The following is a 25681-nucleotide window of genomic DNA, read 5'->3' as shown; positions in this document are numbered from 1 at the left end:
AGCCCTTGTGCCCTCCTTGTAGCTGTTGCCTCCTTATTACCGAGGGGGTGGTCTAAGTGCCAGCGCAGTGGTTAACACCTCCTTACGAGGAGAAGCCACTCCTAGGTATCCCCCACCCCAGAGAACCACCCTACCAGGAAATCTCCCTGTCAGCTAACAGGCCAATCTATGTCTGCCTGCTCTGTGTGTCCTTCATAGAAGGAGGCTAGCTTGGCGGGCAGGTGAAACGGTATTTTCCATGAAGCCTCCCACTTCTGTGGAACTGCCTGCCTCAGGAAGGTCATTATGCCCCTTTGATTTGGCCCTCCCAGATGCAGCTCAAATCGGTCCAGAAAGCCTTTAACAGTTTGGTCTCTTAACCTTATTAGTCTTTCTTGTGTATGAATGTTGTATGCTGTCAACTCACCGACCTATGGCGACCCTATGAATGAAAGACATACAAAACATCCGATAATTAACACACTTGCTCAGATTCTGCAAACTGGAGGACGTGGCTTCTTTTATTGAGTCAAGCAGTCTCATTTTGGGTCTTCCTCTTTTCTTACTGCCTTCCACTTTTCCTAGCATTATTAACTTTTCCAGAGAATCTTGTCTTCTTGTGATGTGACCAAAATACGACAGCCTCAGTTTTGTCATTTTAGCTTCTAGGGAGAATTCAGGCTTGGTTTGATATAGAATCCACTTATTTGTCTTTTAGGCCATTCACGGTATTCGCAAAACTCTCCTCCAGCACCACATTTCAAAAGAATCAATTTTCTTTCTGTCAGTTTTCTTCACTGTTCATCTTTCACATCCATACATGGCAATGGGGAATACCGTAGTTTGGATTATCTTGATCTTGGTTCCCAGAGAGACATCTTTATCTTTAAGGAACTCATCTAGCTCCCTCACAGCTGCTCTTCCAAGTCTCAATTTTCTTCTGATTTCTTCATCGCAGTCTCCCTTTTGGTTGATGATTGAGCCAAGGAATAGAAAAACTTGAACAATTTCAATCTCCTCATTTTCAAATTTAAAATCGTGTAATTCCTCTGCAGACATTACTTTTGTCTTCTTGATGTTCAGTTGTAATCCTACTTTGGCACTTTCTCTCTTAACCTTCATCAGTAGTCGTTTCGTCTTCATTATTTTCTGCCAGTAATGTGGTGTCATCTGCATATCTCAAATTGTTAATGTTCCTTCCACCATTTTTCACTCCATCTTCTTCTAGATCTAATCCAGCTTTCCTTATGATATACTCTGCACAGAGGTTGAACAGGTAGGGAGATAATATGCATTCTAATCTGACACACTTGCCAATTGGAAACCATTCTGTTTCCCCATATTCTGTCCTGACTGTAGCCTCTTGTCCAGAGTACAGGTTGCGCATCAAAACAATCAGATGTTGTGGCACCCCCATTTCTTTTAAGACTCTCCATAGCTTTTCATGATCTACACAGTCAAAAGCTTTGTTGTAATTTATATAAAACAGGCTGCAATTCCCTGGTATGTTCCATTAGCCATCGTAAATTTGCAATGTGATCTCTGGTGCTTCTTTCTTTTCTGAATCCAGCTTGAACATCTGGCATTTCTCGTTCCATATATGGCAAAAGTCCATACATCCCTCTTCTTCTGTCAAATATAGGAGCCAGATTCAGGTCCAGGAGTACCTTAAAGACCAACTAGATTTCCAGAGGTTGAGTTTTCTCATATGGGTGAAGTCTTTTTTTAAAAAAACAAAAACTGGTGAAGTCCAGAAGAAGACCTGTTTAACAGGGCCTGCCGTTTTCTTCTCACCTGATCCCTCCTCTGTAACCTTAACATTTTTTACCACTGACCACCCTATCCCAATAATGATTCTGATTTCTCTGCTACAGGTTGCCAAATATCAGTTGGGAAATTCCTGGCGATTTGGCGGGTGGATTCTGGGATGGACCGGGCAGGGTTTGGGAGCTCAGCAGTTACGATGTCATAGAGTCCACCTTCCAAAGCTGCCGTTTCCTCTGCCACCTGGAAGTCAGGTCTAATTCCGGGAGCTCTCCAGGCCACACCTGGAGAGAGGGAACCCTAATTGTCTGGGGGGGGGGCTGTTGTATTGATGTCTTTTGCTGCTACAAATTGTTTTTGGCGGCGGCTCCTGGGTCACTGTGCTTGCTGCTGTTACCTTTTATCCTCTTTTGTTTTTGTTTTATTAAAGTTTGTCTTGTTGTACTGATTTATGTTGTTGGCCACCGTGAATGCTGGTTTTGTACAGTGGAAAGGCAGGCTATGGATGTTCTTGAATACTTAAACTTTTTGAATTGTCACCAGCTCCAACCCTAAATGCTGGATATTTTCAAAACTGTGATTACCAGAAATGAGGGAAAGTGAGCCCTGAGGGTTCTGAATCCCAAGAATCCAAATCTAATTTAACACCAGGTAACAGATCTGGCACGTGGGGGAGGAGATGCTGCAAGCTTTCTGCCCTTTCCTGAGACTTCTGTCTCCTTTACAGGTGCCAGAGGCCATCAACAAATGCCAACGTGCTGGCATCACGGTCCGCATGGTGACAGGGGACAACATCAACACAGCCCGGGCCATTGCTGCCAAGTGCGGCATCATCCAGCCAGGGGAAGATTTCTTGTGCCTGGAGGGGAAGGAGTTCAACCGGCGGATCCGCAATGAAAAGGGAGAGGTACTCAGTCAAGCGCTTGAACTCTCTGGATGGGGCCACAACCAGGATTCGGGAGGTGGGAGGGTTCCTGCTGCTCCTACTGCTTGCCCTGGATCAGGCGTGTTGCTCTTGTAGATGGCTTTGGTTCTTTATCTCTGACTTCTGCATGCAGAATACAGAGCATTCAAACGGGTATAGTGGCTGCATCATGAAATGGCAGCTTGCATGTGTGAATGCCCAGATCAAACACCGCAGATTTATATCCTCAGTTCATACATTACGTTGTGGCTCTTCGGGTGTTGAAATGAGGCTCAAACGTTTATTTCCATCAGGAAAACACAGTTGTGTGCTGTACTTGTCTTCGTGTATTGCATTTTTAACCACTATCCTTTCCTCAGAGGAATTGAGGATCATGTCCACAAATCTCCCCCCCTCCCTTTTCCCCTCACAAACAACCCGGTGAGGCAGGGTTGCCAACTCCAAGTTGAGAAATTCCTGGAGATTTGGGAGCAGAAAAAGGAAAGGGTATAAAAGTACAAGAGGTCTGTAATAAATATATAAGAATATAAAGGTTCATATAATACAAAATCACAAATAAGAAAAATATATATTTGTAATTACAAAATTGCGAAGAAAATCATAGAAACATCATCGTGCAATTAAACATATGCTATAGAATGAATGAATTTATTTGCGGTCAGAGACCATAACAATGACAATACATCCTTATCAATCAATAAAATAATTAAATCCAGCATAAAAATGTAAAGGACATAGAAAAATACATTTAGCATTTAAAATCTTATCTTAAAATGTATATAGTTCTCTGGGAACCACAGTAATTCTAATATTTAAAACACTGACGTTAAAATAGTTAAAATCATAAAAAGAACAGGACAGACTATGTACAGCTATTCTTTTTATTATGGAATTTAACCAAATAGAGACAGAATTTGGCTATTTGCCTGGAGATAGTTGGATTTTTATCCATTAGGAGTTTCTCCAGGCAGGCCTTATTTGCCTCTGCAATTGGTGTGTCTAAGAGTGGGGAAATAAACTTGTCCCTATAGACTTGATGGAAAGGACAACGAAAGAACATATGAATAAGTGATTCCACTTCACCAATGGAGCAACGGCAGCGACTATCCTCATATGGGATCTTTCAATGACCATTGAAGGGATAACTTCACATCGGGCCAGGGTGAAAGCTCTTCTATAAGATGGGACATCCAAATGAGTGAGATATTTGGCCATACCCATAACATATCTAGATTCCCTAGGGGCCATAAAATGAGGAGATCATATGCTATAGAGAATTGACAAGCTACACAACAACAAGGACAGGATGCCAGCTAAATTTATCAGTCATGAGCAACCTTGTGCATATAATTTTGAAACAAGGATTCAGAAGCTAATTGATGGTATGCAATACGGCATAACTTAAAAAAAAAAATATCATGGCTTCAGTCTTCAAAGTTGCCATTTGCTTCAAGGGAACTGCTTTCTGTATGCTGGAGGTCAGTTGTAATTCTGGGAGAACTCCAGCCCCCCGCTGGAGATTGGCAACCCTACTGTGAGATAGGTTAGGCTGAGAGTGAAATAACTGGACCACCAAAGTCACTCAGTGGGCTTGAGGGCTGACTGGAGATTTGAACCCGGGTCTTCCTGTTCTGTCACTATAACCATTTTTGGCAAAGATTATGGGCCAAGCTACACATGACGAATGACACTTGAACGGCAAGTGTATTTCTCCCTGTTCACTTGCCCTCCACTCAATCCACTTGCCGTTCAAGTGTCATTCGTCATGTGTAGCTTGGCCCTAAGGTAATACACTCAAATCAAAAGTAGCATTTTTGTTGGTGCTCCTTTATAGCAAACTACATGTTTACACGTGAGGCAGTCAGGCACAGGAATCGACACTGTTTTTTGGGGTTTTTTTAAGAAACCAGTAAGATTCTTAGGGAGCCTGATAGAAGAGCCGCTGCACAGTAACAGGGTTTTCTATAATACAACATTCACTTCAGTTATAGGAACCCTTGTTCATTCAGCTCCTGCTTCTCCTTTGTACTACAGGGCTGGTGTGGGAACAGTTAGGGGTAGGACCAACACTTCCTTACACTCCTCCCGAGTGACTTGTCGTTTAACAACATCACAACAGCACCTCTTTTTACACTGAGACTTGGAACAGAGAGAGGAAAGTGGGGGGGGGGGAATCTTCCTGACTTTAAAGGACATATGTAAATTTTGCCACCTTGAAGATTCAAAGCAGCTTACAAAATAAAATGCCCACTTGCACAAAAAAATGTAAACAAAATCAGACAATGCAGCAGGCCTTGAAGTAGATGGTAAGTACAAGGTTGGTCAAGGACGGTGCTGGTTCTGCTCCTAGGGCCACAGCAGTGATCGGGCTCAGGCTGTAGATACCTACATAAAGAGAAGGGCCAGATGCTCAAATTGAGTGATTCCGCACATGTTGGATAATGCACTTCCAATCCTCTTTACAGATCATTTGGAACAGATTTTTTCGTGTGCGGAACAAAAAATCCACCTCAAACGATTGATAAAGTGCATTGAAAGTGCATTATCCAACGTGTGCGGAATCAGCCATTGTTTGGCTCAGATATTCCCAATAGCTTCCCCTCCTCCTTCTCATTTGTACTGTAGCAGCCCAGGTCTATTCAGAAGACCCCCTTGATTCAGTGGGGCTTATTCTCAGGAAAGTGTCCTTAAGATAGCCGTCCGAAACCGTACTTTTTAAAGTAATGCCATTTGTTGGTTTAACGCTGCTTAAGCAATGCTCTGCTTAAAGGGATGACAACTCCCCTTCCAGATGAGCGTCTTACTGTAGAACCATTTCCTGTGTTAGTTGCAATAGTGAGCAACACTTATTGCAAGGAAAAGGATAGTGAAAATTTTGAATTCTGTCTCGGGTCCCAAAAGAGAGAGATAAAAGAGCCGCTCTCTCCTTCCTTGGTAACTGACCATGTTCTCTATAGGAATCAACCACGTATGTTAAGTAAATTACAGTGCAGTCCGAAGCAAAGTTACACCCTTCTAAGTCCATTGAAGTCAATGGGTTTAGAAACATAACATAATTGAGTTTCATCTTAATACACCAACTTATATTTAAAAACTACAATAAATGTACGTAGACTGATTTGTAGATTTGTAGCCACTGTTGTGCAGTGGTTAGAGTGTTAAACTAGGGCTGTTTTCATACACTTTACATAGCACAAAACTCACGCAACAAGGGTGTCTTCCTGGCGCGAATTCTGATGTCATCTCACCACGATTCCAGTTTTGTGGCACGATGACATCAGAAATTGCGCCATGAAGACGCCCTCGTTCCATGATTTTTACACCATGTAAAGATGTGTGAAAATGGCCTAGGATCTGGGAGGCTCGGGTTCACTTCCCCACTCTGCCTTGGAAGCTTGCTGGGTGACCTTGGGCCTGCCTCTCAGGGTTGTTGTGAGTATAAAACAGAGGTGGAAAGAACAACGTAAGTTGTTTTGGGTTCCTGATGGAGAGAAAGGTAGGATTTAAATGAAGTAAATAATACATAAAATTTGTAGGCTTGTACTATAATTTTAACTCTTCTGCGTCTTTTTACACATTGCTTTTCCCACAGTTTTGGAGGCTGAACTGGAGCAGTTTTTCTCTGAGCCCCCTCAAAATCCCGTTTTCCATTTGTTGAAACAAGGAAACCACGGCAAGATAAAAATGGAAAATGGCATCTTGAGGAAACTCAGAACTGCTTCAGCTCAACAGCTCTATCTGAATAAATATTTTTGCCTTGACTTGTTCCACAGCACTGCATGTGGGATGGTTTCTTTTGTCATATGTTCAATAGTGAAAAGCTAAAAATAAACCAGTGAACAAACAACAGAAATGTATCCGGTGGCCTTTCAAATATGATGCCCCTGCATAGATCAAGGCCTGGGCAGAGAAAAGCAAACAGGAGGAGCTGTGGCTCCAGCGGAGAGCCACTGCTTGGCATGCCAAAGGTCCCTGGTTCAGTCATCAGCATCTTCAACCAGTAAAACGGTTAAGTAGTAGGCACGGGCCTCCCAGGGCGCGCTCCCAGGGGGCACAGCATGCTCCCATGGGACCAGTGTGGCCCAGTTCAGGCCCGGATCGGGCCCCAAATAATAACATTAATAACATTCTATTTATATACCGCCCTTCAGGACAACTTAATGCCCACTCAGAGCGGTTTACAAAGTGTGTTATTATTACCCCACAAATGGGCCGATTCAGGTCTGAAAAGGGCCAATTTGGGCTCGGATCAGCCGAATTGGGCTGCTACGGAGCGTGGGAGCACTCCCACACTCTGCAGCGGCCCATTCCAGGCTGATTCAGGCCCGATCTAGGCCAATTCGGGACAGATTCCCCCACCCCACCCCTGCGCAGAACATGGGAGCACTCTCAGGGCAGCCACGGCCTGCCTGGTGACATCACTTCCCAGGTCCGGGAGCGCGCACACACGCAAAAGTGCCAGGACTTCCACCTCCCACCGAGAGGACAGGGGGACCCAGCAACCCTACCTCAGCACGTTCATCTCAGAGAAACACTGCCAGTTAGGATAGACAGTGCTGACCTGGGAAAACAAGGGTCTAACTCAGAATCAGGCAGCGTTTGTGTGAGTTCTGGACAGCAAAATGGAAGCAAACTTAACTGTTGCTCATCTCTTGAGCTTGGCACACATCTGCATCTCCATTTCTTGCCCTGCTAAATACCATTGTATGTACTGGAGCTGATACAGAAGTTCCAAGAGTGGTGATAAAGTCAGGCAGTCATCAAAGAATGCGTGTTTTATTGGGGAGGTCCGGTAATGCTTCCTTCTCTCTGGCTTTCTACATTGCAGATTGAACAAGAGCGCCTTGATAAAATCTGGCCCAAACTGCGGGTTCTGGCTCGATCTTCACCCACTGACAAACACACCTTGGTGAAAGGTAAGAGATGGGCATTTTTTGCCTACAGGAAAGGCTGGTAAAGCAGAGGTATGGGGGAGGGAAAGGGACAGAATTCCTAGGTTCTCTGGATATCATTCCAAGAAAATGATTTCCGGATATGAAGAGCAGCTTATTTCTCTACCAAGTTTATTTTGTATTTATTTTTTATTTCTCTGTATACTGAGATTTGTGCTAACTAGACCTGCCATCAGACCTGGGCCGATTCTGCACGGCTTACCTGAAGCCGGAACATCGCGGAACATGCCGGGAAAAACGCAGAAGATCGTGTTTTCTTGCACGAGTTTTGCGCGATGTCGCGCAAAACTCGTGCAAGAAAATGCGATCTTCCGCATTTTTCCCGGCATGTTCCGCGACGTTCCGGCTTCGGGTAAGCCGTGCAGAATCGGCCCTGGTTTGTAAACCTACCGAATCATGACTGGAAACAGTAGAGGAAAGCAGTAACAAAAGCTGCCCTGATCCACATCTTATGGCAAACTATGGCCATTTCCACACACATTGAATAATGCACTTTCAATGCACTTTCGTAATCCTTTAGAAGTGGATTTTTTGTTCCACGCATGGAAAATCAGTTTCAAATGTTCACTAAAGCGTATTGAAAGTGGATTATCCAACGTGTGTGGAAGCAGCGTATGTCAGAGCAAACCATCAGAAAGGGAGGAGGGACTCTGTCTCCGTGAGCTCATAGAAGGAGCCAGCGAACCCATAACACAGGGTTTGTTTGGTTTTTAAAATGTATCCTGGCCAACTTGTATTCTTGTCCTTAAAGGTATTATTGACAGCACTATTGGAGACCAGCGCCAAGTGGTTGCCGTCACTGGGGACGGGACCAACGATGGACCAGCGCTCAAAAAGGCCGATGTGGGCTTTGCCATGGTAAGGCAACCTGGCCCTTCATGTCCACAGAGGGCCCTGTGGTTTAGTGGAACTGCATCTGCGAGGCCCAGGTTCAGTTCTTTGTTGTGGAAACTTGCTGGGCTAGTCTCTCTGACTCTTAGCCACACCTACCTCACAGGGTTGTAAGGATAAAATTGGGAAGGAAGAATCGTGGACCCCCCCCCTGAGTTCCTAGACAGAAGAGCAAGAATACTTGTCAGAGACGCTTTAGGCTGATCCTGTACTGGGCAGGGGGTTGGACTAGATGGTCTGTATGGCCCCTTCCAACTCTATGATTCTATGATTCTAAGATAAAACTGTGCAAGGCAAATAGGGGAATCAGCTTTCCGAGCATATAAGTTGAAGGCAGATACACTATAAACAACAGAGGCCACAGACAAACCCCTAAGCCACGGCGTCCCTGGCTGCCTCCTGGCTTGCTTCACAATTGAATTGACGGGTGTATATACCAGCAAACAGAAAGGGTATATACCAGCAAACTGGTATATACACTTTCACATCTTGCTTCCAACCTACCATCTGTCAGGAGTGCTGTCTACCATTTTGTTTTTTAAAAAAAGAGTACAAATCTATTCATTTTAATTAAAGAAAAACAGATGCTTTTTTGGAGTGCAGTCTGTTGTCAAGAGAACTCGGGAGCCGGGAAGTGTCCTCGTGGCAGCATGGTTGCTAGCCAATCAATACTGTCCTCAGCCAGTTTCTCTTGCTGTTTTTTTAAAACAACAACCACATCTTGAGCCTGGAGAAGAACAGGGCACAGAAAGCAGTCGCTTTCACATCAGCCCCGTCCTTCTGTATTGATGACATCTGACTACAGTCTCGCTTAGCCAGGTGTCTCCAGTGGCTCTTGCATTAACTCCATTTCCCTCATTCCTGTGTTTATAGTTGCCAAGTCCACCCCCCCTTCCCGACAACTAGAGGGCGTGGGCGAATGATTGGTTGTGGGTTAAACCCCAGAGTTTTGCCAAATACCAGAGCGTCCCCTGGGGACTGGCTGATGTCACTTCTAGGGGCAAAGGGTGCAAAGGCAGTACGGAGGGATGCTGTGGAGGGATGCTCTTTCTCCTGCCATTTTTCCGCCACAGGCCTGCTGTCCAGCAGTGGGAAGCATCCACTGGAGGCAGGGTATGGCCACCCCCAGGAGGAGGATGGCTAGTCTGTGTCTGTGGTGTAAGCTTTGCATCCCAGTGCTCTAGGCATTGCTAGGAATCCAGCAGGGCATCACTCTTGGGTTCTTTCCCAAAGCGACATAGTGCTGTTGTGTCGAGTGCACCCCAACCTGTCCCCACCCACCCTCAGACTCCTGCTGGTTGCCAACCTAATCTCCAGATAAAGAAGGGGAGGGGAGGGGTGTGAAAGGTAGGGCCAGATGGGCTGAAGCAACCCTACTGCAGTAGCAGAACCGAACTTCTAACCTCTCTGAGTTCAGACTGCATGCCCACAGGATCTCCCCTCCACTTTTAACAGCTGACCAGGGCCCACAGCTAAAAATGGAGCTGAAGAGCTGTTTAAGCTGCTTATTTCCGGGGGACATGGTTGCCCCAGCAACCATAGAAAAGAGAAGGAACTGTGTTCTGGTTCAAAAATGCTCATGGTGTTTTTCTGCCGCTCCCCCAGGGCATCGCAGGCACCGATGTGGCGAAAGAGGCCTCTGACATCATCCTGACCGACGACAACTTCTCCAGCATCGTCAAGGCAGTGATGTGGGGCCGCAATGTTTACGACAGCATCTCCAAATTCCTGCAGTTCCAGCTGACAGTCAACGTGGTGGCAGTCATCGTGGCCTTCACTGGTGCCTGCATCACACAGGTAGAGGGGCTTTGTCACAGTGCAGGCCGCAGGCAAGACCAGAAGAGGAAAGGAAGTGTCCTTTGCTACTTGGAAGTTAGAAAATCACACGGAGCTTTCATGGGGAGTGTAGGGCCGAATCCACATTACCTCCGCGCGTCCCGGTGTTGCACTAAATGTCCGCGAAACACCTGGAAGTATAGTGTCTTTCAAGCACGATTTCTGAATCGCGCTTGAAAGACGCTATACTTCCAGGTGTTTCACGGACATTTAGAGCAACACCGGGACGCGCGGAGGTAATGTGGATTCGGCCTAGGATGCATCTCAAGACGTGTGGACATGTGGAAAGAAGCTTAGATTCATGGCAGGAAAATATTTGTGTAGCAAAGAAACTAAATGAGTATACATAGGGTGCACAGTGAGTACACAGATACATGTGTAACCCCTGGGAGTTTGCTAAAAGAGGGAAAGATTATTTTGTCGACACTCTCTCCAAAGGACATGCCTCAAAGCCAGTTAGGGAACAGATGATGATGAGGGTTTTCTAGGGAATTTTAAGTGGGAAAATGCTTGGGAAAGGGTCTGGAAAGTTTTCCAAATTGCTTGGGATCTGATTTGGTGTAGCGGTTAAGAGCGGCAGGACTCTAATCTGGAGACTCGGGTTTGATTCTCCACTCCTCCACTTGAAGCCAGCTGGGTAACCTTGGGTCACTCACAGCTCTCTCAGAGCTCCCTCAGCTCCACCCACCTCACAGGGTGTTTGTTGTGGGGATAATAATAACAAACTTTGTAAATCGCTCTGAGTGGATGTTAAGTTGTCCTGAAGAGCAGTTTATAAATCGAATGTTGTTGTTGTCAGGGCTTTTTTCTGGGAAAAGAAGTGGTGGAACTCCGTGGGTTGCCAGCACAGGGTGCAACTCCTGGCAGGAGGTGATGCCCCTGTTACCACATGTGCTTGCGCAAAGTGCGTGCACACTCCCAGGACTGCACAATGACATCACTTTGGGTCAGCTGGAACAAGGGGGGAGTTTTTTAAAGTTTAAATCGCCCTTGACGAAAATGGTCACATGGCCGGTGGCCCTGCCCCTGATCTCCAGACAGGGCGCAGAGGGCAATCTCAACTCCCCTCTGTCTAGAGATCAGGGGGCGGGGCCACCGGCCATGTGACCATTTTCAAGAGGTGCCGGAACTCCGTTCCACTGCGTTCCAGCTAAAAAAAAGCCCTGGATATAGCAATTAGTTCCTCTTATTCTCTTTTCCTCTTTCAAAAGAGGCATTCCCTTTTATTTCTCATTAATTCTGAGTTCTTTAAACAATGTGATAGTGTAGATTTCCTCACCTGTGGATTCTTGCCTGTTGTTGTGCTACTGTAATATGATATAAAGGGTAAGAACAATGGCACACCTTGTTCTTAATTTTTCACCTAGGATCATAAATATATTACTTCTTAGAGATTTGAATGGAATCTTCTTCTTTATGAAAGGAGAATTGATTCAAAACTAACGCAAATTCTTAAAAAGAAGAATAGATTGCTGAATTTCAGGGACAATTTCAGCAAAGAGGAAGTAAGAGAATTCAACCTTAGCTGTAGGCAACAGTGTGTAATAGGCAGAAAGGAGAATCGATAGAGGGCACAGCACCCCTTCTCCCTCTACCAGTTTTCACTTACAACCTAACCATCACCACCCACTCCTATTGCCTGTCTTTGGCAAATGTGTGCCATCAAGTTGCAATCGACCTATGGCGACCCCAGCAAGGGGCTGTCAGGACAAGTGAGAAGCAGAGGGGGTTTGCCAGTGCCTTCCTCTGCAGAGTCTTCCTCGGTGGTCACCCATCCACGTACTGGCCCTGCTTCACTTCTGAGATCTGATGAGATCAGGCTAAACCATGCTGCCTTCCCTCCTTATTAGAGATATCAGGGAATGAAACCTAGAATCTTCAGCATGCAAAGCTTACTTTTCTTCTACTGAGTTTTGGCTTCAGTCCTTGAAGCAAGTTAGAGCATGCACAGGGCACATTCAGCATGACCCAAACCTCACTGGGAAATCAACATGTTTTTAAAAAGGTGTAGATTAGTCCCAAGTTGGTAGCAATTAACTTTGCACATTCCGGAAAAGGTGGAGCAGAGTGTGTCTACCTCGTTCTTTCCCTGGTCCTTTTATTATTGGATAATATTGCTGCTCTAATGGTGCCTTTCTGTCTCAACTTCCCTCCCAGGATTCTCCACTCAAGGCAGTGCAGATGCTGTGGGTGAACCTGATTATGGACACCTTTGCCTCCCTGGCTCTCGCCACTGAGCCCCCCACAGAGGCCCTGCTGCTGCGCAAGCCGTATGGACGCAACAAGCCCCTCATCTCCCGCACCATGATGAAGAATATTTTGGGCCATGCTGTGTACCAGCTCACAATCATCTTCACCCTCCTCTTTGTGGGTGGGTTCTTACAGTGCTGATCTGGGGCTGGAGGGTTGGTTGGGCTCATTAGTTTGATCCAGTAAAGGGAGAGGGATGGAGAGAGAGAGAGAGAGAGACCACACTCTGGTTGGCTGAGCCTAATATCTGTTGGGCTGAGCCTAATATCTGTCTGTCCATGATGTGCTGCTTTGCTGCCTCCCCCATTTGCAGGAGAGGTTTTCTTCGACATCGACAGCGGCCGCAACGCGCCCCTGCACTCCCCGTCTTCGGAGCACTACACCATCATCTTCAATACCTTTGTCATGATGCAGCTCTTCAATGAGATTAATGCCCGCAAAATCCATGGCGAGCGCAATGTCTTTGATGGCATTTTTGGCAATCCCATCTTCTGCACCATTGTGCTGGGCACCTTTGGCATACAGGTACAGGCTGCACTTGGAAGGACGAATGCGGGACGCGAAATGATGGGCTCCTGGAAGAATCAGGAAAATGCCCCCCCCTTTTTTGCATGAAATGTGGTGCTAGTTTGTGAGTGCTTATTCGCCCACCCACGTAATCGTGTTGTTATTTATTCAATATATCTGGCACTTAAGATAGACCTGCACCCCAAGACATTACAGTCTAAACCCTTGGTGAACGATCATGCATCTCATTCTGTATCTCATTCTGTCCGTAAAATGCAAATTGGAAGCTCACGTAGCCTCTCTTTGCCTCGAAGCTGTACAAGGAAGATTTTAACCCATTAACCTTCACTTGGTTTTGTTATTCATAACCAGTCTCCGATTTGTTATTAGCATGTAAAAGGAGAAAAAGATACCCTTTACAACACACACATTTTCCCCTTCAAAAAAGTTAATAACAAGGGCAGGAGCCTGATTCATACAGTGAAACCGAGTGGAGAGTAAAGAGTTAAAAATCTTCACTATTCCCTGCATGGCCCCAAGGCCAACTGAGGCTGCAGGACCCTGTAATTTATATTTTCTGGACGGGACTAAGTTGCATGATCTTCATCTCATCTGTTTGAGCCCTAATTTTTGACTGATGGAGGCCACAATGAAATGGAATATAGGAATGGATAACAGAGATCAGGGCTTTTTTTCCAGTGGGAACACAGTGGAACGCAGTTCCAGTACCTCTTGAAAGTAATCATGTGTCTGGTGGCCCCGCCCCGATCCCATTTCCTCCCTGCATGCAGCCCAAGACACCCGACTCTTTCACAGCATGCTGAGCCTAAGCGGCAGCAAAATAGGAGCAGGCCCTGTGCCCCAGCTTACCGGGGAGGGGCTGCCTCTACCGCTGCTTCCACAAGTGCTTCCCCCCAACTGGAGGCAGAAGGGAGTCTCCCCGCCCACAAGGGTGCGTCAGGCAGCGAAGCAGCAGGCGTGGCCTGTCTGTGCAGGAGATTTCCTGTCCTGGGCACGGGGAAGAGGTGCTGGCACTTCCCCTTCCTGGTGCTCCTCTGCTCCAACCCTGCACCCAGGCAACCCAAGCTCATGGGCTTGCTCAGACCAGTGGCATAGTATGGGGGGAGGACAGAGGGGCAGTCACCCTGGACACAAAATTTTTAGGGGGTGTTGCACTGAGGAGAACCTGTGCTTTGCCCGCTGCAAAGCTGGCCCTCCTAAAGTGGCTGCTGGTCGAGGAGCACGCTGAGCTGGCAGTGGCAGCATGGTATGCTGTGCCGAAGGGCCGCCAGGGCCATTTCCAGACGGCTTACCTGCCTCCGGAATGTTGCGCCATCTTGCGGGGAAAACGCGATATTTTGCGTTTTCCCCACAAGATGAAGCAACGTTCCGGAGGCAGGTAAGCCATCTGGAAACGGCCCAGGTAATGGGCGGGGAGGTGAGCAGGCCCAAATCATCGGAGCACTCATGGGGGGTGGTCGTGCCCTGCATGATGACATCACTTCTCAGAAGTGACGTCATCGTGTGGTCCCAGGAGCGTGGGGTGCCACATCCTGCCAGGAGCTGACCCGGGTGTTGGCAACCCACACTACGCCACTGAGTTCCAACACCTCTTTTCCCAGAAAAAAAGCCCTGGCAGAGATGAATGTGAGCCAATATAGTTTCAGATGCTAAAACTTTGTTTTATCTGGGAGAAGGGATGAAGCACGGCTTGGACAAGTGTTGATTCCTCTGGTCCCATTTCCGTTGGCCCTTACAAAGAGAGCTGCAGGCCTAGCTGTGGTTCACCTGGTCCTATAACATGTCAGTAGGGATGTGCACCTGAAAAAATAGTATTTTTTGGATTTGGATTTTGGTGTAGTGATTAAGAACAGCCGGAGTCTAATCTGGAGAACTGAGTTTGATTCCCCACTCCTCCACTTGAAGCCAGCTGGGTGATCTTGGGTCAGTCACAGCTCTCTCAGAGCTCTCTCAGCCCAACAATCACAGGTTAATTATTGTGCAGATAATACAACGCACTTTGTAAACCAATCTGAGTGTGCCATTAAGTTGTCCTGAATGGTGGTATATAAATCAAATGTTGTTGTTAATAATAATGACAATAAAATTGTTGTTAGACTGGTATTCATTGGTATTCAGGTCCCCCAGTACCATTTCTGGGTTCAGGTTTCTCTGGGATTCAGGAATTACTAGGGTTCCATTATTCCCTATGGGGGGGGGCTCTTTCAGGGAATCTGGAGTGGCTGTTTTTCAATTAAATAACACAAAAAACTGCAAGGGAACTGGTGCTGCCTGTGCACTAAAGACCCCCCAAAGTTCAAGTGAATTAGACCAAGTTCTTTGGGCCCCTGAACAAGGTGCTTCCAGCCAACCTACTTACAGAGCTGTGAACTGGGAGAAAAAATGCACCCTTTCCCCCATCTAGGTTTTTTTTTATTTTAAATTTTTACTTGAAAGTAAAGAAAAACAATAAACAACAAAGACAATAAATAATGGATAAAATAATAGAAGCAAGCTACGTAACAATACTCAAAACCAATAGTTTTTCTCATTATCTTTATTTTCCTTTCTACGCAGATAGTGATTGTGCAGTTTGGGGGAAAGCCGTTCAGCTGTTCCCCTCTGAATGCGGAACAATGGCTCTGGTGTCTCTTTGTGGGCGTTGGGGAACTTGTATGGGGACAGGTAAGAAAACCCTCCTTTTGACCCCTCTCTGTCTGCTCCCATACGGGATTTAAAGGGGCCAAATCTCCCCAGAATTCAGCCAAGGAATTTAATTTCAATACTAGTCCTCTGCCCTCTGAAATATGAAGCAGGCGATACGCAGGGCTATTATGCTCACTCGGTGCAGAAAAACTGCACACAAAAATTCAGCTTCTGAGAATCAAGGTGCGTTTCTAGTCCTTATCGCCGTGAGGCTAGCCCTGAATAGGAAATCTAATCTCAGAAGCCAGAGAAGTGGCTGAATAAGATTTATAGTAGTCAGGGATGATATTTCAATACCCCATATATATCCTTTCTCTCTTCATTATCCTAATTGAAGCAGGATAAATTCTACCAAATAAGCAAATTATATGAGAAAATATTTAATTTGCATAATTTATATGGCTGCAGAATCCATCTTTTCTGTACATTGAATTTTGAATTACCTTATGGCAGAATTGTTATGCTGTTCTCTCCTGCTGAAAAGGGAATATATCCAGAGGCAGCATAACAGGTGGGATCTGCCCCCCCCCCCCCACACACACATACACACATCTCTTCAGGATCCTTGACAAACTATGAGCCACTGAATTCTACCCATATACAAAAAAAATGTGGCTTCTTTTCAACAAAAGTAACAACTTGCCTTCAATAGCCCCACCCCACTTTCCTGACCTGAAATTATCGGGGAGTCCCCGATAATACTGGTTCAGTGGAGAAACATACAAGATTTACTTGCTCCAGACATGGGTTAACCTAACAGCCTATACAGCACACCTCCCTGACTCCCCTCCATGTGTGCCACAATCACAATCCAAGCTGGGCACAGGAACTGAAAACGTGCAAGTAACATGGGAATTTACACAAGATGTGGGGAGGGGATCCTGGACCCAACCTGTGTACTCTCTAATGTGTAAGGAGACAGATATCCTGTTTCTCCTAGTCAAAGATGAAAAGCTACTCATGGTACCCAAAGCCCTGCCCTGTTCCCCACTGATATCCTTCTTGGCCCCTCTTTCTCTGCTTCTGAAATTTTGGGTGATGGTCTCTACACACTCAGTGCTATCATCTCAGTCTTAACGGCTAGAAACTTGCTTTCTGCATTAAAAAGCTGAGTTTCTCAGATCTAAATCAGAGTAAGACCAGCTGAGTCAGTCACCGTAGATGGTGGTTCGGTGGGGGGTGGGCAGAGTGACAGCAAAGTTTGTTCCCCTATCGCCAGCCTCCTGCCCTGTGTGCCCATCTCCTCCACAATCACTTCTTCCCCTTCACTGTCGTTGCCCCCGCCTTTGCTGGGGAGCTGGAGCAGCTAACCCCCCTTGCTTTCTCGCTCCACCAGGCCTCTTTCAAGACAGTGCAGCAACATACACATGCCCTCCGGACTCTCCTGAACTTTTGTGAGATTCCTCCCTCTCACAAGAATTCGGCCACCATTCTGGTTGATTTGACAACAAGCAAACAAAAGAGGCAGCTGAACTCTCCCGAGAGGCAGTGATTTTGCAAGAGTTTGGGAAGGCACAGCTGACAGGAAGGGGGCAAGGAGGATTTACTTGCTCCAGTTCCTGGGCAGAGGCAGGAACAATGTGGAGGGGGAGCAAGGCGTAGATAGGGGGCGGTGCAGGCCGCAGGTGACCATCTGAATTGAGCCAGTACATTATTGTTGTCTGTGTGTTTGGATCCTGGTATTCCTTACAGTGAAATGTTTAATTTGGAACCTCATGGGGAAGAAGACACATAACACATGATCCGAAGAGGAGAAATCCACCACTCCCAAAGCAGCTTTATCTTCTAAAAATGTATCTATGATGCGGGGAGCACCTCGGGATTCTGAATTGTGCCCCCAGTACTAAATTTCACGGTGGCTTGTATGATGCTGCTAGTCAGTGGGCATCAGAGCTGACAGGACATTTCTGTGGCCATCACCAGAGCGTCAGACTCCACTGGGGCTCCGCTTAGCTGTGGCCGCATCCAAAACTGTCCATCTTTCCATGAGGAGAGGGTGAGGGAGCCTTCGTCCTGGACGTGGAGATCATCCTGGCTGGTAGCCACCGATGGGCCTCTTCTGCATGAATCTGTCTAAGCCCTTTTACATCCACCTCTGCTTGTGGCCATCACTCCATCCACTGGCCGTGAATCCCACAAACTCCACCATTTAGTTATTCAATGAGTAAAGAAGTATTACTTTTGGTCTCTCCTGTACCCATCAACTTCAACGTGGACGCCCTTGAGTTAGAGTATTTTAGGAGAAGGGGGGGAGTTCTGTCCACTTTCTCCATCCTCTGCATAATTATATAAATCATGAAAGAGACTTACATAATTATGCAGAGAATGGAGAGAGTGGACAGAACTCCCCCCCCTCTCCTAAAATACTCTAACTCAAGGGCGTACACGTTGAAGTTGATGGGTACAGGAGAGACTAAGGGCCAAGCTAGAAGTGACGAATTACACTTGAATGGTAAGTGAACAGACTCACACGTATTCCTCCCTGATCACTTGTGTTCCACGCGATAGGCATGGCTGCCTTGTCCCTCCAGCCGTACTAGGAATATTCCCCGCCTCTAGTCCAGACTCCTATTTTATAAGGGGAAATGCTGGGGAGACAGAACAGACATTTGCTCTTTCCGACAGGTCATTGCCAGCATCCCCACAAGCCAACTCAAGTGCTTGAAGGAGGCGGGGCACGGCCCTGGCAAAGATGAAATCACTGATGAAGAGATGGCCGAGGACGAGGAGGAAATTGACCACGCTGAACGGGAGTTGCGCCGTGGCCAGATCCTTTGGTTCCGGGGCCTTAATCGCATCCAGACACAGGTACAAAACTGAAGGGAGGAGCCTGTTAGCACCTGACTCCTCCCAGCAAGCCTCCCACCCTCCAACCTTCCTTTGCTTTAGCAGCCAGTCAACGAGCAAATGCTTCCTCTATCTCTTACTCCGTCCCAGGACATGGTGGTTTCACTCCAGTGTTCAGACCTGAGGGAGAGAGAGAGAGAGACCCCCTACGGCCAACCTAGGTGTCCCACTCCCCCACTGTTCCATTTTGGCAGAAAGACCTAATGAATAAAGGGCTCAAATGCATGATCCTATAGAAGCAGAACAGGGAGGGAACCATCTCGAAGGGAATGGAGAACCTTGGCTGGAATGACAGTAGCAATAGCAAGAATCCTTGGCCGTTTCCAGACGGCTTACCGGTCCCCAGAACGTCGCGCCACGTTGCGGGGAAAACGCGAAATATCACGTTTTCTTGCGCGAGTTTTGCGTGACGTCATGTGACGTCACGCAAAACTCACGCGAGAAAACGCGATATTTCGCGTTTTCCCCACAACGTGGCACGACGTTCCGGGGACCGGTAAGCCGTCTGGAAACGGCCCTTGTTCATCCCATAGGATAATTCAGATTTCCATGCAACAGACCGGAAAGGGGGGTGAGAGGTGGAAATTTGTGCCAAGACCACTCCATGTGTCTGTGGCTAAAGGAGGTCTTAGTTCTGATATCTTGAGTGGTACAAAATAGCTTTGCAAGCCAAGTCCTGCCCCAGCCCAGAGCTAGGCTTCCACTACAAACCGATGATGTCCAGATTCTCTTGCCTCTGATTTGGTTGTGATGAGTACCTTATAAGAATCCTTATGCCTACTTAAAATAACTCACTTTGGCTTTTGAGTCTTGTAAGAAAAAAGCTCTTACATTGCTCATACGTTTACATCCCCCCATGGCACGTGTCATTCTGCCTTAACACTTGATACATCGGAATTCAAGGTAGACGGCTGGCAATACAGAGTTATGAGCTTCCTGAAATCCTGCAGAATTTTCAGTATGCTGAATATGCCTCACTGGGAGAAAACAGAGCGGGAATGTTGTTAATGTTGTGTCATAGACATTTGCTACTATTTAGAGATGGGCCCCTGCCTTTTTCATAGAGCAGAGATTAACTACAGAAGGGCCAGGGCAGCGTATGTTATCTGCAGGGCTTTTTTTCAGCCGGAACGCAGTGGAACGGAGTTCTGGCACCTCTTGAAAATGGTCACATGGCCGGTGGCCCCGCCCCCTGATCTCGAGACAGAGGGGAGTTTAGATTGCCCTCCGGTTGCATGGAGGGCAATCTAAACTCCCCTCTGCCTGGAGATCAGGGGGCAGGGCCACCAGCCATGTGACCATTTTTGCAGAGGGTGATTTAAACTTTAAAAACTACCCCCTTGTTCCAGCAGATCCAAAGTGACGTCATTGTGCAGTCCTGGGAGCATGAGCGCACTTTGCTCGCGCATGTTGTCCCACCTCCTGCCAGGAGTTGCGCCCTGTGCTGGCAACCCACTGAGTTCCACCATCTCTTTTCCCAGAAAAAAAAGCCCTGGTTATCTGCATTGGCCAAGATAAGATGTCAGCCCAAGGTTCTTCAATGCAACATCGTCTATGTTTTCAAGAGTGCTTCTTGCAAAATCCAGCATGGCAGTAGAGCCTGAGCATTTCACTTGACACAATTGAATGGGGAAGTGAGGCTATCAGAACCCAGAGAGAGGCACTGGGGGTGGGTCCTCCTTTGTTCTTTGTCCTTTCAGGATTGTCCCCCGCTGGAATATGTTCTAGGAAGTTAAACCAGTTTGGTGTAGTGGTTAAGAGCTCAGGACTCTAATCTGGACAGCCGGGTTTGATTCCCCACTTCTCCGCTTGAAGCCAGCTGGGTGGCCATGGGCTAGTCACAGTTCTCTGGAGCTCTCTCAGCCCCATCTACCTCGCAGGGTGTTTGTTGTTGTGGAGATAATAATAACATACTTTGTAAACTGCTCTGAGTAGGCATTAAGTTGTCCTGAAGGGCGGAATATAAATTGAATGTTATTATTATTATTAAACATTTGCAGTTAGTAGTGAGCATCAGGACGAAAAGTTTGGAGACCTGTTAAAAATAGATTTGGGGGGGGTGAAAAATTATTGATTAGATCCAAATTAAATGGGCAATTTCCACCTATTTCCCCTTTCCCACTGCAGAGTCTCCTCATGTCCTTCATCCAGGTCCTCTGTCTCCCAGGAGCAGTGTTTTATGGAGATTAGTGGGCTGCAGTTAGGGCAGCCAGCCAATATCTGGCATGCAGACATTGAGAGAGCCAGTTTGGTGTAGTGGTTAAGAACGCAGGACTCTAATCTGGACAGCTGGGTTTGATTCCCCGCGCCTCCACTTGAAGCCAGCTGGGTGACCTTGGGTCAATCACAGCTCTCTCAGAGCTTTCTCAGCCCCTCCCACCTCACAGGGTGATTGCTGTTGTAGGGATAATAATAACATATTTTGTAAACCGCTCTGAGTGGGTGTTAAGTCATTCTTTTTTTTTTTTTTTTTTTGAAAAATTTTTATTGGGTTAGAATATTATTATTTTTACATTACATTCAATTTTCCCCAAATTTTTCATTTCTAACCCCCTCCCTTTCCCCCCCTTTTGTTGACTTCCAACAGCTTTCCCACCCTCTGTCCCTATTCCCTTACTTCTATTAAATTCCTCTGTCTAAAACAGATATACATTCTCCATTATATTAAGCAGTACATCTTTAACTACTTTTCTTATTATACACCCAAACTGTACGTCTTTGGATAAACAATTTATCCCATTTTCCAGTTTTGAATATTTCTATATATCATAAACCTATATATCATAAACCATAAGAATTTCCCACATTTAAATCAAACAAATCAAACAATTTGATTTGTTCTCTATATATTACTCATTTCATCTTTTTATGGTAATTCTATATAACTCATCACATAATCAATCAATTTGACTCTTCTGTACATTCAGTTTGGTGCATATAAATCTTATCAAAGAAAGAAAATATTGTTAGTTACTCAATCCTCATGTTTAAACCTTATCATTAATTATTCTCTATCAATATTCTATCAGTTAACCTATACATATCTATATATATATCAATCTATTAATCTAACTGCTTATAAATTCACATTTCTCTTCCTCCCCCGGTAAAGTCACCCCTCTCTTTTATACTTTTATTATACTTCAGTAGTTCTCAAACTGCCACAGTTTTCCTCCCACCTCCCATTTCTTCTCCAGATATTGTTTCAGCTTCTCCCAGTCTGTGTTAAACTGCCCTGAGTCCAGATCTCTCAGTTTTCTTGTCATCTTGTCCATTTCAGCCATATACAGCAATTTGTAGATCCAATCTTCAATAGTTGGCACTTCTTGTACTTTCCATTTTTGCGCATACAAAAGTCTAGCTGCTGCTGTCATATAAAATATCAACGTCCTATGATGGGCTGGAATTCCCTCCATTCCCAAGTTTAGTAGCAGGAGTTCTGGGTTCTTATTTATTTGAAACTGTAAAATTTCACTCATTTCTCTTATTATTTCCCCCCAGTACTGCCTAGCTACCTCACACGACCACCACATGTGATAGAGGGAGCCCTCATGTTTCTTACATTTCCAGCATTTATTAGAAGTATTCGAGTTCCCTAGCGCAATCTTCTTTGGTGTCATGTACCAACGATAAATCATTTTGTAAATGTTCTCTTTAATATTAGTACATGTCGTTATCTTCATTGTAGTTTTCCACAAGTATTCCCATGCCTCCATTGTTATTTCTTTATTGAAATTTATAGCCCATTTCACCATCTGTGTTTTAACTATCTCATCCTCAGTATACCATTTCAACAGTACTTGGTATACCTTGGATATTCTTTTCTTGTCTTCTTTAAGAAGGGTCTGCTCTAGTTCCGAGTTCTCTGTTCGTATGCCCCCCTTTGCAGAGTCCGAATTGTATAAGTCTCTAATCTGTCTATACTGGAACCAATCATAGTTAGGTGATAGTTCCTCTTGCGTCTTTATTCTAAGTTTAGATACTTCAATTTTAGTTATTTCTTTGTACGTTAAACATTGTTGTTCATTATCAACAGCTCTCGGATCTATCACCTCATATGGAACCACCCACAAGGGGGTTCCTTCTTGTAGGTAAATTCTATACTTCTTCCAGATTGTATATAAACTTCTCCTTACAAAATGATGCAGGAACATCGAGTTGACCTTTACTTTGTCATGCCATAGGTATGCGTGCCATCCAAAAAATTTTTTATATCCCTCTAGGGCTAATAGTTTCTTATTCTTTAATGTCATCCACTCTTTTAACCAAACTAGGCAGATTGCATCATGATAAAGTCTCAGGTTGGGCAGTTGCATTCCGCCTCTTTCCTTTGCATCTTGTAAAACTTTTACTTTCACTCGAGGCTTCTTGCCTGCCCAAACAAAATCTGATATTTTCCTCTGCCATTTTTCAAATTGTTTAGAGTCTCTGATGATTGGTATTGTCTGTAGCAAAAACATTACTCTTGGTAACACATTCATCTTAACTGCTGCAATCCTGCCCAACCATGACAAGTTCAGTCTATTCCATTTGATCAAGTCTCTCTCTATCTGAGTCCATAATTTTTCATAATTATTCTTGAACAAATCTATATTTTTTGCAGTCAGCTCAACTCCCAAGTATTTCACCTTACTAGTTACTTCACAATCCGTTGTTTCCATTAACAATTGTTGTTTCTGCTTAGTCATGTTTTTGCATAATATCTTTGACTTCTTTTTGTTAATGAAGAAACCTGCCAAGTCTCCAAACTCCTTGATCTTATCTATCACTTTTGGCATGTTCTCCAGTGGGTCTTCTACAATTAACATTATGTCATCTGCAAATGCTCTGACCTTATATGAATAGTCCTTTATTTTTATTCCTCGTATTTCCTCATCTTGTCGTATTTGTATCATCAGAATCTCCAATACTAAAATGAACAACAATGGAGATAACGGGCAACCTTGTCTTGTTCCTTTACTAATCGTCAATTTCTTAGTCAGTTCATCATTCACTACAATTGCTGCAGTCTGGTCTCTATAAATTTCCTTAATTGCTCTGACGAATCTTTCTCCCAGTTGTAGCTTTTCCATAGTGGCAAACATAAAGTCCCAGTTTAAATTGTCAAACGCTTTTTCAGCGTCTACAAAGAAGAAACCAACCTCTTTGTCACAACGCTTGTCATAATATTCAATAGCATTGATCACTGTCCTTAAATTGTCTCTTATTTGTCTGTCTGGCAAAAAGCCTGCTTGTTCCTCCTCTATGACTTCCGAGAGCCACCCCTTCAATCTCTCCGCCAATATCTTCGCAAAAATTTTATAGTCATTGTTAAGTAGTGATATAGGTCTGTAATTTTTCACGTTGGTCAGGTCTTGGCCCTCTTTTGGGATCAATGATATATTCGCTTCACTCCAAGTATCTGGAATCCTTTGATCCCTAAAAACTCCATTCATCACCTCTTTTAGGAATGGTGCCAGTTCATTGGCCATTGTCTTATAAAATTTAGCCGTAAGTCCATCTGGCCCTGGCGCCTTTCCTAGATTTGCGGATTGTATTGCCTTACTTATTTCCTCATCAGTTACTTCACTGTTCAACTTATTTCTCCAAGCTTCCGAGATTTCTGGAAGTTTGGTTTTCTCCAGATATGATGCTATTGATTCTTTGTTTACTTCTTTTTTATTATACAGCTTAGCATAGAATTTATAAAAGGCTCTACTAATCTGCTCCAAGTACGTTTTATTTTCTTCACAGATTTTATTTATTATTTTCTTTTCCCTTTTCTTCTTCAATTGCCATGCCAGGTACTTTCCAGGTTTATTAGCACCCTCAAACGCTTTTTGATTCAGTCTTTTAAGGTTCCACTCCAATTCTTTATTACTCATTGCAGTTAGATGTTCTTGAAGAATTTTGATTTCCTGGTATATTTTCTTTTTTCCTGGTCTCTTTTTTAACTGTGCTTCTTTGGCTTTTATTTTCTCCTCAATCTCTTGTCTTTTCTCCTCTTTCTTTTTTCTTGCTCTGCCATTTAAGTCCATTAGTATGCCCCTTACAACCGCCTTGTACGCATCCCAAACTTTGTTGGTTGGTACTTCTTTGTGTTAAGTCATTCTGAAGGGCGGTATATAAATGAATGTTATTGTTATTGTTATGCAGCAGGAGACGGGGGCAAGGACATGGAAGTTGCCATTGGCACGACGGCATGACGTCACTTCCAGTTCCCAGTGATTTCTAAAGCGGTATGATGTCACTTCCAGGTTCTACTTGGAAGCGGCACCATGACAATAGTAATTTTTAAATTAATTTTTCTCCCACCAGCCAATGGAGCAGCTGCAGGATTAGGGGGTTGCTGGTGGGATATCTGCTATAGCGGAAGACCTGGCAATTCTACCTGCAGTGGGAAGGGGAAGTTTCAGTCTGGATCCCACCCCTTGAGTGTTCCTAGATGTCTCTCTCGCACACACATACACACACGTACATGGGGTGAAGATAAGATTTGGTCTTTCAATGCATTTTGCTTTGGACTGCCAAAGTTTCATTCTGCATGCTGAACTGCCAGGGGTTCAAGCTCTAATTGGGAGCTTAATTGATCCAGTGGGAAACACCCCAAATTCTTAAATGCTAAATTTTGCAAGTCTGCCATGATAAGGATAAACTAGGGATATTGCATTCTGCAAGCCCACTCGATCGATCAGATATGATTTATGAAACACGAGCTCCATTTGGCGCCCACCGAGATATGGCTATGCTCGGGTCCTTTCCAACCTTTGCCCCATCCTGAGGGATGCTGGTAGTGGGGCTAGGATTCATTGCTCTCTCCCATCACTGCTGTTACGCAACGCCAGGTCCATCAATAATAGGATCGCAACCCTCCAGCAATATTTTGCAGTGAAAGAGGATCTGGTGTGTGTGACCGAGACCTGGGTACGGGAAGCTAAAACTGTCACCCTGAAAGAGCTAGTACCCCAAGTTTCTCGGTCCTTCATCAGTCACGGGACGGTGGCCAGAGGGATGGGGTGGCTCATTCGAATCTCCATCAGGCCGC

The 25681-nt window shown here is 45.2% G+C and overlaps 1 protein-coding gene across 7 annotated transcripts in view; it reads left to right on the top strand.

Annotated features, from left to right (window-relative positions):
* Positions 1-25681, top strand: part of ATP2B3 (ATPase plasma membrane Ca2+ transporting 3) — a 102559-nt gene that overhangs the window by 53157 nt on the left and 23721 nt on the right. For 6 of the 7 annotated variants that reach the window (XM_055003242.1, XM_055003240.1, XM_055003239.1 and 3 more), the window contains 8 exons: positions 2471-2650; positions 7497-7584; positions 8372-8478; positions 10117-10308; positions 12505-12718; positions 12911-13122; positions 15682-15789; positions 18436-18618. In XM_055003242.1, the coding sequence (XP_054859217.1) occupies positions 2471-2650; positions 7497-7584; positions 8372-8478; positions 10117-10308; positions 12505-12718; positions 12911-13122; positions 15682-15789; positions 18436-18618 (1284 nt within the window). The remainder of the gene's footprint in view (positions 1-2470; positions 2651-7496; positions 7585-8371; positions 8479-10116; positions 10309-12504; positions 12719-12910; positions 13123-15681; positions 15790-18435; positions 18619-25681) is intronic. The other variant, XM_055003241.1, reaches the window with a different exon arrangement.

This window comes from Eublepharis macularius, chromosome 19 (genome assembly GCF_028583425.1).
Source record: "Eublepharis macularius isolate TG4126 chromosome 19, MPM_Emac_v1.0, whole genome shotgun sequence".
NCBI classification, from domain to species: domain Eukaryota; kingdom Metazoa; phylum Chordata; class Lepidosauria; order Squamata; family Eublepharidae; genus Eublepharis; species Eublepharis macularius.
The sequence above is the reverse complement of the archived record's forward strand: the minus strand, read 5'-3'. Positions and strand labels throughout refer to the sequence as shown.